The 14320-nt window shown below is 40.1% G+C and overlaps 1 protein-coding gene across 12 annotated transcripts in view; it reads left to right on the top strand.

Annotated features, from left to right (window-relative positions):
* ABLIM1 (actin binding LIM protein 1) overlaps positions 1-14320 on the top strand; it is a 191868-nt gene that overhangs the window by 45370 nt on the left and 132178 nt on the right. For 11 of the 12 annotated variants that reach the window (XM_021525934.3, XM_077784704.1, XM_077784701.1 and 8 more), the window contains exon 1: positions 3090-3256. The exons of the other annotated variant lie outside the window; for it this stretch is intronic. In XM_021525934.3, coding sequence (XP_021381609.1) covers positions 3217-3256 — 40 coding nt within the window. In that variant the 5' untranslated portion in view covers positions 3090-3216. Of the gene's footprint in view, positions 1-3089; positions 3257-14320 lie in introns of those variants that run through there. 12 annotated transcript variants of the gene reach the window in all.

Raw genomic sequence — 14320 nt, 5'->3', positions numbered from 1 at the left:
GCTTATTGGTATCCTTTAAAGTCTTTGAGTATTTTTTTTCCTTGGGTTTGTTTTTTTTAGTAAATAATTTCCTTTAAACAGGAGGTGTGATGGTTAGACCTTTTGGTTGGGATTCACGAGACCTCGATTCAGTTTCTAAGCTGGGCACAGAGATTTGTTGTCCTGGAAAGTTGCCCAGTGTTTTCCTCATCTGTGGTATGGATAGAATATCTCCACAGGGATAAAATCTTCCAGGGAGCAGGCTGAGCTAAGATGGTCCAATGTAATCTAGGAAGAAATTATTTTGAAACTTGAAGGAAAAACTGTGATGCTGTGCCTGTCTCCCATGGGATGCCATGAGAGTGTGCTGGTTCATGGATCTGTGGTTTTCTGAAGTGGCTGATAACATTCTTGATTAGTAGGTTTTCTGCTAGTAGTTATGAATGTGGGAGCTTCTGTTTGGGTTATGAGAAGACTGCAGGGAGAAAAAGGGGTGGTTAAAAAAAGGAAAATTGTACAAATGAACTTTTAAATTCAAGAAATGTCAGATTTTCGTTTGTGTGATGGAGTTGTGGACAACACTTAGGAAACACACAAGGACAACACAAGGAAAAACCTTGTTTTTCTGGTGACAGTGTAGTTCTGTGTATCCCTTGCAGCATAGGGATTGATTATTTCAATCACTTTGTAGGAATTACAATAAGCCTGAGAACTGTGTAGGATGGAATAGACTAAATCCAATGAAATTGCTGGAGAACTAAGAGCCAGAAAGTCTCAGCTGAGCTTTAATAGCCAACAAAAACATCTCTGCTGAGCATAATAGACTGCAGTATTTCCAAGTTTTGTCACTTGGCAAGATTTACGTGGCTTTTTTTTTTCATGAGAACAACATACAGTGTTTATGGCAGCACACTGGAAGATTTCAAATACTCTGAAATTCCTGGAGACTGGACCTTCAGCTTTAGGAAACAGAAGATCCTGAGCTGGGACTCAGAAATTGTACAATGAGAAGTGATGGCGGTGTACAAAGCTACAAGGTATTATTGGTTAACTGAACATTAATGAAAGTGAAAATGCAATCATCTGTATTAGAGAGGTTCTGTACATAAATAGCCATGTAGGTGGTTTGTATTTATACCTGTCTTGAATATGATGTCTAATGTTGTAGGTACTAATAATACCCAGCTACTGAGAATGTGATGACTTGTACAAAATGGAGATGTTGAATCATTCTCATTTTCCTTCTTCACCTCTTCACCTAAACAAAAAAATACATAAATGTAGTTAACAGAAGAAACCACACTCTGGTGAACTTGAGGAACTTGTCTCCTAAGGAGAAGAACTTATTTCTGAGCCCATGGAGCTCCTTTTCACCATTTTATCTGGGACAGAAACACAACACACAGTTGTACCTAGGAGCAGAGTAAATAAAAGAAATAAATTCTAGTGGTCAACACTTCCTGGGAATATAGTAGTTTAATTTTTTGTCTGTAGAACGAGAATAATTGTATCTGCTTACCACATCAGAGGATTAGTAATGGTAATTAAAGTGTGGAGTGCTTTGATTATTAAAAAGAAAAATGAGGATGGAAAGAAAGCAGTGTTTTTGATGAGCTATTCATTTTCAGTCAGGCATGTTAAAGTCCAAATGGAGCAAACAGCCTGTCCTGCTCTCCACTTAGTTTGGCAGCATATAAAATTTGTAAAACCACAGGAGAACAATGTCAGGCTGAGAATAAAGGTAGAGAAACCAGGTTCTGTGCCTGTGTTTACGTTTGTCTGTGCATCTGAATGACTGTATTTTTAACAAGCTGGCTGAGATGACAATTCATCGTGGGAAAAATGAAGTCAGAAGGCCAGGAAATTCAGGATTTAGTGTTTGAAGGAGGGAATAAAAGTACTTGGCCAGAATTTGCTCATATTTAGCAGTTCCCAACCAAGAAGCTAAAAGTTTTTGTATGTTTATGACATCTTTTCATTCATGTTTAGAGGAGAAGCGGTAATCTTCTTGTCATCTGAAGTGAAATCTCAGTGATAAAATGGGATTATTTTTTCAGCAGCATCTCTCAGTCCATAATAATGTACATAATAATGTACAGGAGAGTAAGTGTGTTCTAGAGACGGCTTCAGGTTGCAAATTGTCACTTTCTGCACTTTGCGCTTGGCTGCTTTTCAGTCAGATTTCCTAGGATGAGGGTTAAACAACTTCTCTTTCAGTCTTCCCTCTCTCCTCCTTCCAGGGGAACAGAACTTAAAGGTACTGACCATTAGTATGGGCACAGGGGAGAAAGAGTGAAAGAAAAGATTGTGCAGCTCAGGAGGTGAGAGCAGAAATTCAGAAAGAATCTGAAGCAGTTAAAGGAGACAGCTTAAGGGTTCCGTAGATGATTTAATGAACATGGAAAGGAACTGGGAGAGCAGACAAATGGAAAGGAACTGGAAGTAATTCTGGGAATGGTACTGCCAAGAGGATGTTACAAGGAGGTAGGGCAAACCCGATGGGTGTTGAGGATGTTGGACGCAAATCAATCAGAACAAAAAGATTCATTAATTCAGCTGCTCAAGGAACAGTTTGTCTCTGGGTATGTGCAACTGCGTAGAAGGAAATGCCTGGAAGTCTGCACTTACAGTCAGCCTAATTGCCTCTGCTGGGAGGGGTGTTGTGGGAGCAGAGGAAAGATGCCTGGGACTTCAGTTTTCCCTGTTCTAAGTGTGTGTGAAAATGGATAAAAGTGTTTCTTTCACAAGCTTTTCCTCCTTTGTTTAGGTGCAGTATAGCCATAAAACAGCAGCAGTGGAGTGGAAATGAGATGCAGAGTAAAACAGACAGAAAACATTCTCAGGACAAAATCACCTCTGGTTGCAGTCGACTTTTAAGGCTGCTGGTTAGGATCCTTTTCTATGAAAAACAAAGTTATCAATAATATCAGCTGATTTGAGATGGTCAGAACCTTAAGGCATGTCATTGTTTGAAAGACAGCATACCAGGATCTCGATTAGTAATGGAATAACATGTAGAGGAAAATACTCACTCTTCCTTTAAACTGTTTGGGAACACAGACACACCTATTCTGCTTGGGCCACTCCCTTTCATGCTGTTCAACCCAGGAAATAGTAGGAGGGGAGCAATAGAGTGAGCCACCTCTGAAGGCTCTCCCTTGTTCCTGCAGCTTGCCATCCGTTCTCTGCGAGGCTGTAACTTTTGGGCTGCAGGAACCACACTGCCTGGGAGCACAAATGGAACTGGAAATACATCAGAGCTCTGCAAACGGCAAAGGTTTGTCTGGACTGCTCTGCTGTATAAATCTCTAATGATAAATGACAGGTTAAGCCATCCACAGGACATTGGTTCTTGGATTTACAGAGGGGAATCAGGCTGAGGAGCTTCTGTTGGACTGAAATTGGCATCTTTCTGATAAGAAAAGTGGTTTCTTTATTTTGGTTTGGTTTTCTCTACTGATTTAAGAGTTAAACACCTCCCCAGCCTGGTGTGTGTTAAGAGCAGTGGACTTTGTTACTTGGCTGAACAGTGTGCAGGTGCCCGTGTGCTGCTCCTCTGGAATGGATATTTGAGCATAGAGAGCAGAGTGGAATTAAACTCCGTGGAATTAAACAGGCTTTTTACCCAGCTCTGACACCCTGTGTATTTTTGTAAGATCTAACTCATTGCTGTCTTTTGAAGTCTCCCATCTTCTAGCTAAAGATGATGACAGCATGCTGTTGCTGTGGTGTGAGCTCTGCAAAAAGAGGTTTTAGAGCTCTGTAGTGGCAGGTGGCATAAGAGTTCAGAATACTGCTAATTGATGCTTTGAAAGAAAAGCTGATAACGTGTCAGTGTCAGGGTGCTTTTGAGGGCAGATTTAACCTCAGGAAGCCTGGTACAATCTGTGTGTTACTGACTGAGCACACCTACAAGTCCTGTCTGTGCTGCAGGTGTGCGCTGCCTTTCCCTGGTCAGGTACCACTCTGCAGCTCAGGGTGCCAATGTGCAGCAGCCTGCAACGAGGTGAGACTCGAGGCACTTCTCTCCTGCACACCTAAAGCACATTCAGCACAGTTTTGGTACACAGTGAATACTCTTTGCATCCAAGAGGCATGCAAATCTTAGTTTGCTTAGTAAACATTCCTCTTTTTCTATACCACAGCCTTAGATAAAGGTGGGGGAAGAGGCATAAGTATAAAAATATATATTTTGCTTTCTTGGGAACTCAAGTGTGGGTAGTTGCTTTTTCTGCAATGCTTGACAGATAAATAAACCCTTGGAGTGCCCATTTGATTTCAGGGGTTAGAGGCAGAAGAAGTGAAGTCCTGTTTTCTTCTTTGCATTGTCTAATCCAGTATTTGTCTCTTAAAAACAGGTATCATCTAGCTCTGTGGGTCTGGAGATTAAAAAATGCACAGGTAGATGTACTGAGGAGTTGTGTACCCCTGTGTATGAAAAGTGTTACTGTACCTTAAAAAAAACCAACAAAACAACAGGAAAATACAACTCAAATTTTCTACCAACTGTTACAACAAAAAATTACGTTTTCATCCATTACTAGTTAGTCTTTGTAGGCCAAACACCTAACCTAATGTTGATTTAGACGTAGCAGTTTTATATCTGTTCTTTCTCTCAATGTGGGCTGAATTAGGTGTGCCAAATTCCTTTCTCCATCCTTATTTATTTTCTAATCTGTTTTTAAAATACTAATTTTTATTTATTTTTAATATAAATTGGTCTCCACAGTATAAGATGCAATAGCATTTGGTTAAAATGAGCTGTTTCTGTATATTCATAGATGTGGCGTTTGGGGACATGGTTAGTGCTGGGTTAGCAGCTGGACTCCATGATCCTGGAGGTGCTTTCCACCCTAAATGATTCTGTGTTTCTCTGATTCTGTGGTATTGCTGTGATGTGGGAAACATCGCATCATTATGTGAATTTAAATCAAATGAATATGTGATCCCTGCTCCTGTGGGGATTCATTATAGTGAGGTTAGGCTTAATCTGTGGTTCTCTCCCTGACCAGATGCTCTGAGAACTGGGGAAACCTTGCTAGAACCTCTGCCTGCTTTGGGTGGTGCTGGTGATCTCCTGGGTGGGGATGGAAATCTCTTCTCTCTTCTCAGGATTGCCACGCTGAGGAAGCACAGAGGAGACAACTGAACCTTCTCCCTGCTGCTCTGTAGGTGTTTGCACTTTCTCTTCCCTGGTGTTAGTAGGGGAGTCAAGCTGTCTTGAAATCTAGAGAGATAATTGCTTGTCATTTCATTGAAGTTGATAATGAAAACAGGTTGTTTAGTTTGACTTCCATTTTTAATCAGTTTCACAAGCTGGCTTTTCCCATTCTAGAAAAATGAGCCCCTAATTCTCTTTGTCAGCTGTCTGTTTCGAGGTGGAAGGCTTGACCTGGTTCTGATGATAACCCAGTAAGCAGCAGGAGAACTGAATTTTCTTTGCTTGTTCAGAATCAATTAATTCACTCCAGGAATAGTACTGTGAGGATTTGGATTTCAAAGAAAGCATAAATGTTGGGGGCAAAACTCAATAAGACCAGAAAAAGACTACAAAGTGGTGCATTATTTTCTAATTCAATCATAGTTGAAGAGGAAATATCTGGGAGCTGTCAGCTAGTTTCAGTCTGAAAATATGCACAACATATGTTTATAACATAAGGTTTTCACTGATAAATGCTGTTGTGATCAGCACCTGTTTTAACTGATTCATCTGAAAATTTTGCTTAGTGCTACTTAAAGAAGTTCATCAATCAGTTTTTATTCACACACTGGACAGGTTGGCTGGCTTGCCTACTTTCTTTAATTATTTTTGTTACTGCTTAGCTCTTCTTAATTGCAGAAGGCAAAACTCTGACTAAAAAAAAATGAAGATGCCTAGAGAGTGTTAATAGCAAAGGGGATTTTGAAGCTGAACTGCATGCAAATTTTTTTTTTTTTTGGTCATTGATTTGTGTCAGTGGTAAATCTGTGTATTAAACGAATACCACAGTGGTAACGTCAACACAAATAAAAGGAAACTTAAGTTTTGCTCTAGGCTCAGGGAGTGTTTACACTTAAAAACCCAAACTAACCACCCTCCTAGTATGTACTATTAATAGTTGTTTACATTCTACAGAAACTGAAGAATCAGGCAGCTTATGAAGTAACTGTCTAGATGCAATATTTAATGTTTTTTTAATACTAGGAATACCATGGTGATGGCTAAGAATGCAGCAGAAATCCTCCCTCAAAGATGGCCAGGGCCATCTTGACTACGTATTATGTTCTAGTTACAATTAATTCAAAATTAATTGAAATCCTACACTTGTGTTTAAAGTTCAGCTGCTGGAAAAATGACTTTTCTTAGTAGCCCATGACACATAAGACCTTCAAAAAATCCACCTTAATTTATTTGGTCATGGAGTGGAAGGAAAAGATAAGAAATTCTTGCTGAAGAAATACTGCAGTAAATCTTTGCTGCAAATATACAATGGTAAATATCAGTCAAGCAGTCAAAATAGTGGTCTTCAATTCTTTGTAGGTGCTCCATTTGGCTCATTCACCGTTCCAGTAATTTATGATATCACTGGAATGATTTTTCCCACTATTGTAAGACCTTATTTCCTACTTCCTCTTTCAGAATTGTAGTTTGCTACTTTGTGAGTGCCCTCCACTACCACTGCAAGATCAAGACTCTTGATTTAGTGCTATCTTGGAATAACTCTGAAAGGATTTGATAGGCACAGCTTCACAACATTGTACAGGACAGGGAAATATCCCAAGATATGGCTTGTCCTGTGTTGAGGGGCTCTGGTAAAGAACAAACCCAGCTGTACCTGTTGGCAAATCAAGAGCATATTTCTCCTTTTCAGTGCAGTGTCAGCTCTGGAAGTTTGCTGTGTTTCTCTGACTGCTGCTTTTCCTGGTGGTGCCAGATTACAGCTCTTGTTTGAGGAGAGTCCACTAAACTATCAGTAAAATACAAGCATTTGTGTAGCTATAAAATAGCCAAGGAGATTAAAACTTCTCTTTATCAAATACTAGTTGGCATATGCATTATGTTATTTCCTGCCATTAATAAATGGAAAAAAAAATTACAAATGTTTTTTCTGTCTCATCCATGAATTTTCAGATGGCCTTGCCTCAGTTTTGCCTGTACTGAATGTGATCCCTGTGAGAGAAGTGGGCTGCTCACAGAGTGATAATTTTGCTTAACTGACACTTTCTTCATGTTTAACAGGGCTCTTGCTCACTTGTGTGTGTGTGCAGCTGATTTAACCAGGAGATAGTGCTGACCACAAGAGGAAGGGTTCAACAGTGCTGTAGGATTTATTTAATTAGAAAACAAAGGTTAGCCAACACAGCATATTTAAAGCTGCTTTTATGAGGAATGTTGGCAGTGGATGAACTGATGTGATGTCATTTCTGGCATCCTGTAGCAGTGCCATACTTTCCACTATACAGAAAGGTAACCTCCTATTCTTAGTTGTGATGGACATTGACAAACAGTTTCTACTGGCTTCTGGTAGGGGCTTAAATTAATCTTTCTAGTACAAAGAAGGACTCTCTTTTAGAGCTTCATGGATGCTACAAGAGGGCAGTGTGACTGCAGGAGTTCTCCTTTTAGAGTTATGCCATGCTCTGGGAATGGCTTTGATGTTGGAGGATTTGGGAACTGGATGCAGCAAGAGAAATATTTAATTCTTCTGGTCATGTGTGCTCATGCTGCATCTACAGCAGAAGATCAGTGTTAGGAGACAATGGGTAAAGTTAAAGTAATGTGTTCAGGCTCTGCACTGATCTAGAGGAGACTTTCTTCTAATGGAATTCTTTACTTAAATTCAGCATTTTAGTAAAGTTACCGTGTATGTTTCTGTGCTTGTGTGACATGTCAGAAGAGACTATAATGATACCCAGTTTATTTCAATACATAACAAGAGGAGTGGTGCTTTCTTTGATGTCATGCTTGTAACATGTCGCTCTTTCCAAAGGTACAGGAAATAAACTGAGGAATGAAAGATCTCTGAGGTTTCAACTTTGATCTCTGCTTCCCAACATATTTCTGTATCATTTACTATGAAATCTACATTGTGAAGAGGATGTTACAAGGACTTTCTTCTCTCAGCTAGAAGAAAAATGTCAAAGTTCAAGAAAGGAAAAGTAAAGAAAAAGAGTATGATTAAAGGAATTGCATTAATCTTGAAAGTCTTTGCTCTGTTTAAATAAAAGACACCAAAACATTGCTGAGGAGTAGGAAAAAAGCTTCCTACTGAAGATGTGAAGGATGCCAGCTTCTGCCAGGATTCTTTTGGCTAATTGTTCCCTAGAGTGGCTTGGGCACCTCTTGGACTTCACGCACAGAGCTCAGCCCCACAGAAGCCGTGGGATTATTTATAAACTTGGGGATAGAAAAGTGCTTGGATTGTGTTGTTGAATCTGTCAGAGTCTTTGGGGTGCAGCAGTTTTCTATTTATATTTCATATAGCTTTCACTATATCTCGCCTATGAAATTGCATCAGTTATCAGCAATTACACTTGGGTTTTTTTGTATGTGTAAGTAAAAAGGATTGGGTTTGCTGCAAGAATCCATAGTGCAGTGTTCTTGACATTGTTGATCAATAGATTAGACCTGTGCTGCCAGGAAATAAAATGCTGAGCCATCTCATCTAATAATGCAATAGACAGATCCATTAATGCACACACTGTCATTTTACGTCTGAAAATAGATGTGAACGGAGATATTTTTTATTCTGAAATAAACATTGGAATGGATAAAGTAATGTAAATGTCCTTTGGTTGAATCAGGCCTTTTGTCATAACCTAACTCCTCTGCTCACAGCGACCACAGTAACAGTGATTCTGCTTGTTTGGGGAAGAATAACTAAAAATGGAATTTTCAGATGGGGAAAATATGTGCATAATTAACTCTTTGCCTTTCTTGCTAACTTGGTTTTCAGTGGAAAATAAGCACTTTTGGTGTTAAATAAGGAATACAATCTATTGGAAAATCATTGAGAAACAGAAATTAAGTTGGAAGGTAATGATGATCAAGGAGAAGCACTCAGCTGTGCTTTACATGACCTCTTCTTTTCATGCTGACCAGTTAGTCCCTAGTGTTATTATCTGTGGTACTTCTATAGTTTCCATTATCACAGGATCTGAAAACTTCAGTCTTTAATGTACCTATTGTTACAAATCCCTTGTGAGGGGAAAGTGATAGGGGAAAATACAATGAAAGAGATTAAGGGAATGGCTCAGGGATGAACAGCAAGCCTGTGGGAGTGCAGAGACAGCATATTTCCCAAAGCCTATGTTAAGGCTTCCAGAGGTAGTAGACTAGCTGACATTATTAGGACTTTCTTTCCCTAATGTCATTTAAATATTTAATTTAGTGATTGATTTTTCTATGTACTGTCTTTCTTTGTACTATTTCATCCCAGCTAATAATTTCACATGAAGGTAGATGGCTGGTGTTGATCTCCTTTGTCCAAGAAAAAGATCACTAGATGTAATCTCAAGCATATTGTTTGGATATTTTTGTTTGTTTAATCTTTCTGCTCACTGCTTCACTGAAGGATAAACTTGGTGGTTGTTGGGGACTGGGGAAGTGAGTCAGATTCAGTTTTTGAGCACAGAGCAAAGGGAAAAGCATTCCCAAGAGCTTGTTGTGCTGCCTGTCCAGCGTTACAATGCACTGCAAAGCTGGGCTTTTGTTACCAAAGGCTCATGTGCCATGGAAGTTATCATACAGAGTTGATAACAGGAAGCAGAGCACAATGCTTTAATTCAGCTGAAAGATTTTGCAAATGTCATCAGTTGGGAAAGGAAATTGTCACAGTGTGGTCTTAGTTAAGTCTGAGATAGAAATGCAGTTGTGTTTTCTCTTGCGTTTTTTCTCGGTTAGAAATTGTAACAAGAGAATAAAGGGCAAAGTGATGTTTCATGTATGTTTTGGAATGAATACCAAGAAACCACTACATAAAATAACATTTGCTTTCTTATTTCCAAGTTAGTTTAACAGAATGGCTGGTGCATGCAGATCTTGCTCTTGCTGTATAAAACAGGTCTGATTTCCAGTGTGCCACCTAGAGAGATCCCCAGGTGGTTTTCCAAAGAGTAGAAGTTTGACTCTGTACAGTGATCCAAGTGTAACTGCACCCTATTCAGACTTGAACTTGATACTGTCCTTTCACACAGACATTGACAGACTTCATGGGCTGGACAGACTTTGTAGCAGTTCTTGAATTTGCATGTGTGTGCTGCAGAAAGGCACATTTGATGGAGTTTGGCTAATGATTACTTAAAGGTCAGTTATAAAAGCAGTGGAAAGAAAATGTCATGTGGCAGCTTGATAAGAAGCCTGTGTGGGACACTCATGCTTAATTGTGCTGCTCAGCTGAGTTATAACACAGATCCTTTTACCTTTGATACCACTTTAACCTGAGCTAGCCTTTTTCAGGTTGTCACTTTTTTTTTGCTGGTACAGAGAAGCCTCGTGGCTTTGTGGTCCTTCTGTTCCTCCTGCCACGGGCAGTCCTACAGCTTACCTTAGAGAACCTTGTGTGGGTTTAAACCAGTAAACTTGGTTGTACAGTCTGTGGACTGTACAATTCCCACCTCTGCAGGTTCTTCATAGCCTTTATTACAATAAAAGATACCGAAGCCCCATAGCTGTATCTTATGCTTTTCTAGACAGTAAACTGTTGAAGTAATAATAAATAAATAAATATTAGTAACTAGGAAGTAATATTAAATAGTAACTAGGCTTTTCAATTTGTTGTGAATAAAATTTGCATTCAGATGTACTAGCATAGATCTCTCTTTGAAGTGTCTGCTCAGTAGTACCAGTGCTTTACGTGGCCATCAGCACGGCTCATATGAGCTCTGCTAAATGTTTTTTCATGAGTGGATCTGGTCTCAGTGAGGAAGCAGGACAGAAAACAAGTGTGGTGTACTGGGAGCATATTTTCTTGTGAGGAACACCTGTTCTTCACTGCTCATCACCACCTGAGTCCAGAGAGTTGAGCCAAAGCCTTTCTGCTGTATTTAGCCAGGTAGGTGTCATTGCCATCAGTGAGATTGGTAGTGGAGTTCCTTAGAGGAGCAGAGCAGGGACAGAACAGGTATGTGTGGCCATGCAGCTCTGGCAGCAGGGCTGCTGTGTCAGCTCTTGTGTGTTTTCTTCTCAGCCAGGATAACAACAAGATTAGATGGGCCTCATGCTCCAGTGAGTGAGCTGAGAAAATACCCTGTTCCTGTTGCTCCTGGCTGTGGTGCCTTAGTTTTTCTGAAATGTAGTGTGCTGGAAGTTTCCAGAAAACACAGTGGTGTTTGTGCCTGGGCTCTTTTGGGGTTTTGAGCTCCCAGAAGATGGATAGCATTGAGAATTGGGGCATGGTCATATATGATGAACTAGTGGTGTTCTTATAGCAGTGGACATGGCTCCTGGCAGGAGTATCATGGAATCATAGAATTCCATGGGTTAGGTTGGGTTGGGAACCATTAATGGCTCTCTAGTCAAACCCTTCAGCAAGGAGCAGAGACATCTTCCACTAGATCAGGTTGCTCAGAGCCCAATCCGACCTGGCCTGGAATGCTTTCAGAGATGGGACATCTCTCTGGGCAGCATGTCTCTGTTTCACCACCCTCATTGGGTGCTATTGACCCCACTGTCCATAATCACACTAATCAGTACAAAACAACACATTTTAGTAGTTGTGGCAGTTCTGTTTATGGGTTTAGGCTAGGGGAACATTTAAATGTCTCTCTGACCTGAGCATAATCCCAACAACATTTCCTCTTGTGCAGCAAGGGAATGGATTTTGTTTCCATTTGAAAATAATTTCTGTAAACTACTGGAATATAAAAGCTGAGATACTTTTTAAGGACTAAAACATGATTACTTCAAAAGCCACAAAATAGCTTTGCACTACCGGTTTTTAAAGCTCAGCAAATTTTATGTAGTAGCTGAATTATTAATGGAGATAAATTGGAAGAGGAAAATCTATTGTCTTATCAGCCTTAAACAAGCAGTAGTTGGTTGACTTTGCAGAGAGAGGCAGGTCCTGCTGAAGCCATGAGTGAGCAGGTCCTGGGTGAGGAGCCCTATGGGGTGAAGGCCTTCTGTCAGTATGCCCAGAAGATGACTGCCTGTTTTGGACACTTAGGTAAAGAAATTAAGATGTGCATGTGGATTTTTGGGTCTTCATTATGTGGATTAAGTGTTTCCTCAAGTTTGCAGTAAATAGCTGAGTGTTTGTATCTCAGCCTGCAGTCTTGAGTAAGTAAATAGTGGGTGTTGAAAGTGAAAAAGCTGAATGTGTGGAGTAATTTTACCACAAGTAAAGTTTTGCTTCTTTTTTTGTGTGTGTATTTGAATGTTGGAATTTTTTTTTTCTTTTCTTTGCTCTCATTTGTTGGTTTAGTTATTTTATTGCTTGGATAACTATATTTGATTGTAAAAGTAGATAGAGTGCTTGTTCATTTTTCATTTAGATGAAGGCCCTTTTTTCCTCTCCTTACTGTCAATATCTTTGAGAATTCTTATATGGAGAAGGTAATCCTGATAATCCTGTTTCCTTGGACAGAAGCATGAAACATTATTTGGGGCTACCTACCTGTGCAATAGATGTGTTAGCTTCTGAAGTGGTGTGGTGAGGGAAAAGGAAAATTTCGTTTTGTTTTACCTTGTTTCCTGGATTTTTGATTTGATTATTTTTTGCAGCTAGGTTTTGCTGAACTGGTGTGACTGACTTCATTTTCTTGGGTTTCTGATTGGGCTGTTCGTTGCTTTCAGTGCAAGACTAGTCTCACACTGAAATGCATCTGCAAGAAGTTTAACTCTGATGGCAGAAGAAATTAAGACAGCATTAGTGCACTACACATTTCTGCCAAAGGGCAAATCTAATCCTCAGTGCTCTTCTGAAACATGGAGGGATATTTCCTCTTCTATGTATTTAGCCCTTGGTGTCTGGTTTTTACTATTATTCATTGCTTGCTATTCTGTTTCTTAATTTATTTGTAGATTGCAGTCAAATTCTTTTGTTACTTCTGTTCTTGGAGTATTAGCAGAGATGCTTCTATTCCTGTTTGCGTATGAAATATGCATGTATTTTTATAATCCAGGCAGCCAGTTGGTGTGGTGAATTCAGAGGGGATTGAATAAGAAATGGTCTTGAGACATCTGGAAATATTTATAAATAAAATATTTATAAAGTTGGAAATGAGATAAAATATTTAAAGTAGCTGTTCTGCATAATTCCTGTCTCCTATCCAGCCAGCCCCCTGTGAAAATTGTCAGTCTGGAAAGTGCCCATGCCTCACACTGTGCTCTGTGAAGGCTCGAGATCCCAGCACTGACTGCTTGGATTGGACACAGCTTTGAGCTGGCAGTGATTTAAACAGGTTTTGCTGCTTGGCAGATCCTGAGAACACTTCCTCAACCCTGGTTCTGAGCTGATGGCCTGGATTCCTGAGACTTTCTTTCACAAAACATAAAGACAGGGCTGTGCCCCTGTGATTCCTGCCTTTTTCTTTTCCCTTCAGCAAGAACATCAGAAATCAACCTGTAACACTTAATTGAATGCTTGACTTAAGTGGTAGGAGATTGCCATTGTCTTTTTGATTCAGACTGAGGCTAAATCCCAGTATTTAATAGCTGTTGTGGGGCTGTCTCAGGCCTTGTCCTTTGCCTTGGACACAAGGATGTGCTACCCACACTCCTTTATCTGACTTGGAAGCCACTGTGATGCTTCCTGGCCTTGTTTTGCTTATTTCTACTGCTTGTCCTTTTATATTACATATTGACAGGATTGAGGCTTTTGGAGACAAACACTGTACCTAAGAAAAAAAAAGGAACTATTCAAAAATCATTCTGCTTTGTGAGCAGCTGGCATAGGGTCTTTGAAGGTGCAGTTCTCAGACAGTGACAGCAATAACCTGGGCTGGAAAAAGGCAGCATTAGAGAAGTCTGTCTCAGGGGAAGGAGGATCTTATTTTTAATTAAGCATGATATTTCTGCAGTGACATGTTAGGGTCACTAAATCCTGATCCATTGTACCCCACCAGTTTTGGTGGTGGAAGGACCCTGGATTGTGCTGCACTGTTGGATTGGTCATCAGACTCTTCTACAGTGGGCACAGGCTGAGTGCTTTTGTGGTGGACATACAGGTCACACTGGTTTAGTTCTCACTGCAGGAGCTGGTGTAGTGAAAGTCTTGGTGAACACAGCTGGAGGTTGGAATCAGCATGGGCACAGCAGAAAATGGGGAGTGAGCTTTGAACCAGTGTGTTCAAGCTCCAGGGTAAGGACAGACTTCTCCTCTGGGTGTCAGGCAGCCAAGCTTTAGCAAATGTTGGGACA

This window comes from Lonchura striata, chromosome 7 (assembly GCF_046129695.1).
Source record: "Lonchura striata isolate bLonStr1 chromosome 7, bLonStr1.mat, whole genome shotgun sequence".
Classification (NCBI taxonomy): Eukaryota; Metazoa; Chordata; class Aves; order Passeriformes; family Estrildidae; genus Lonchura; species Lonchura striata.
The sequence above is the reverse complement of the archived record's forward strand: the minus strand, read 5'-3'. Positions and strand labels throughout refer to the sequence as shown.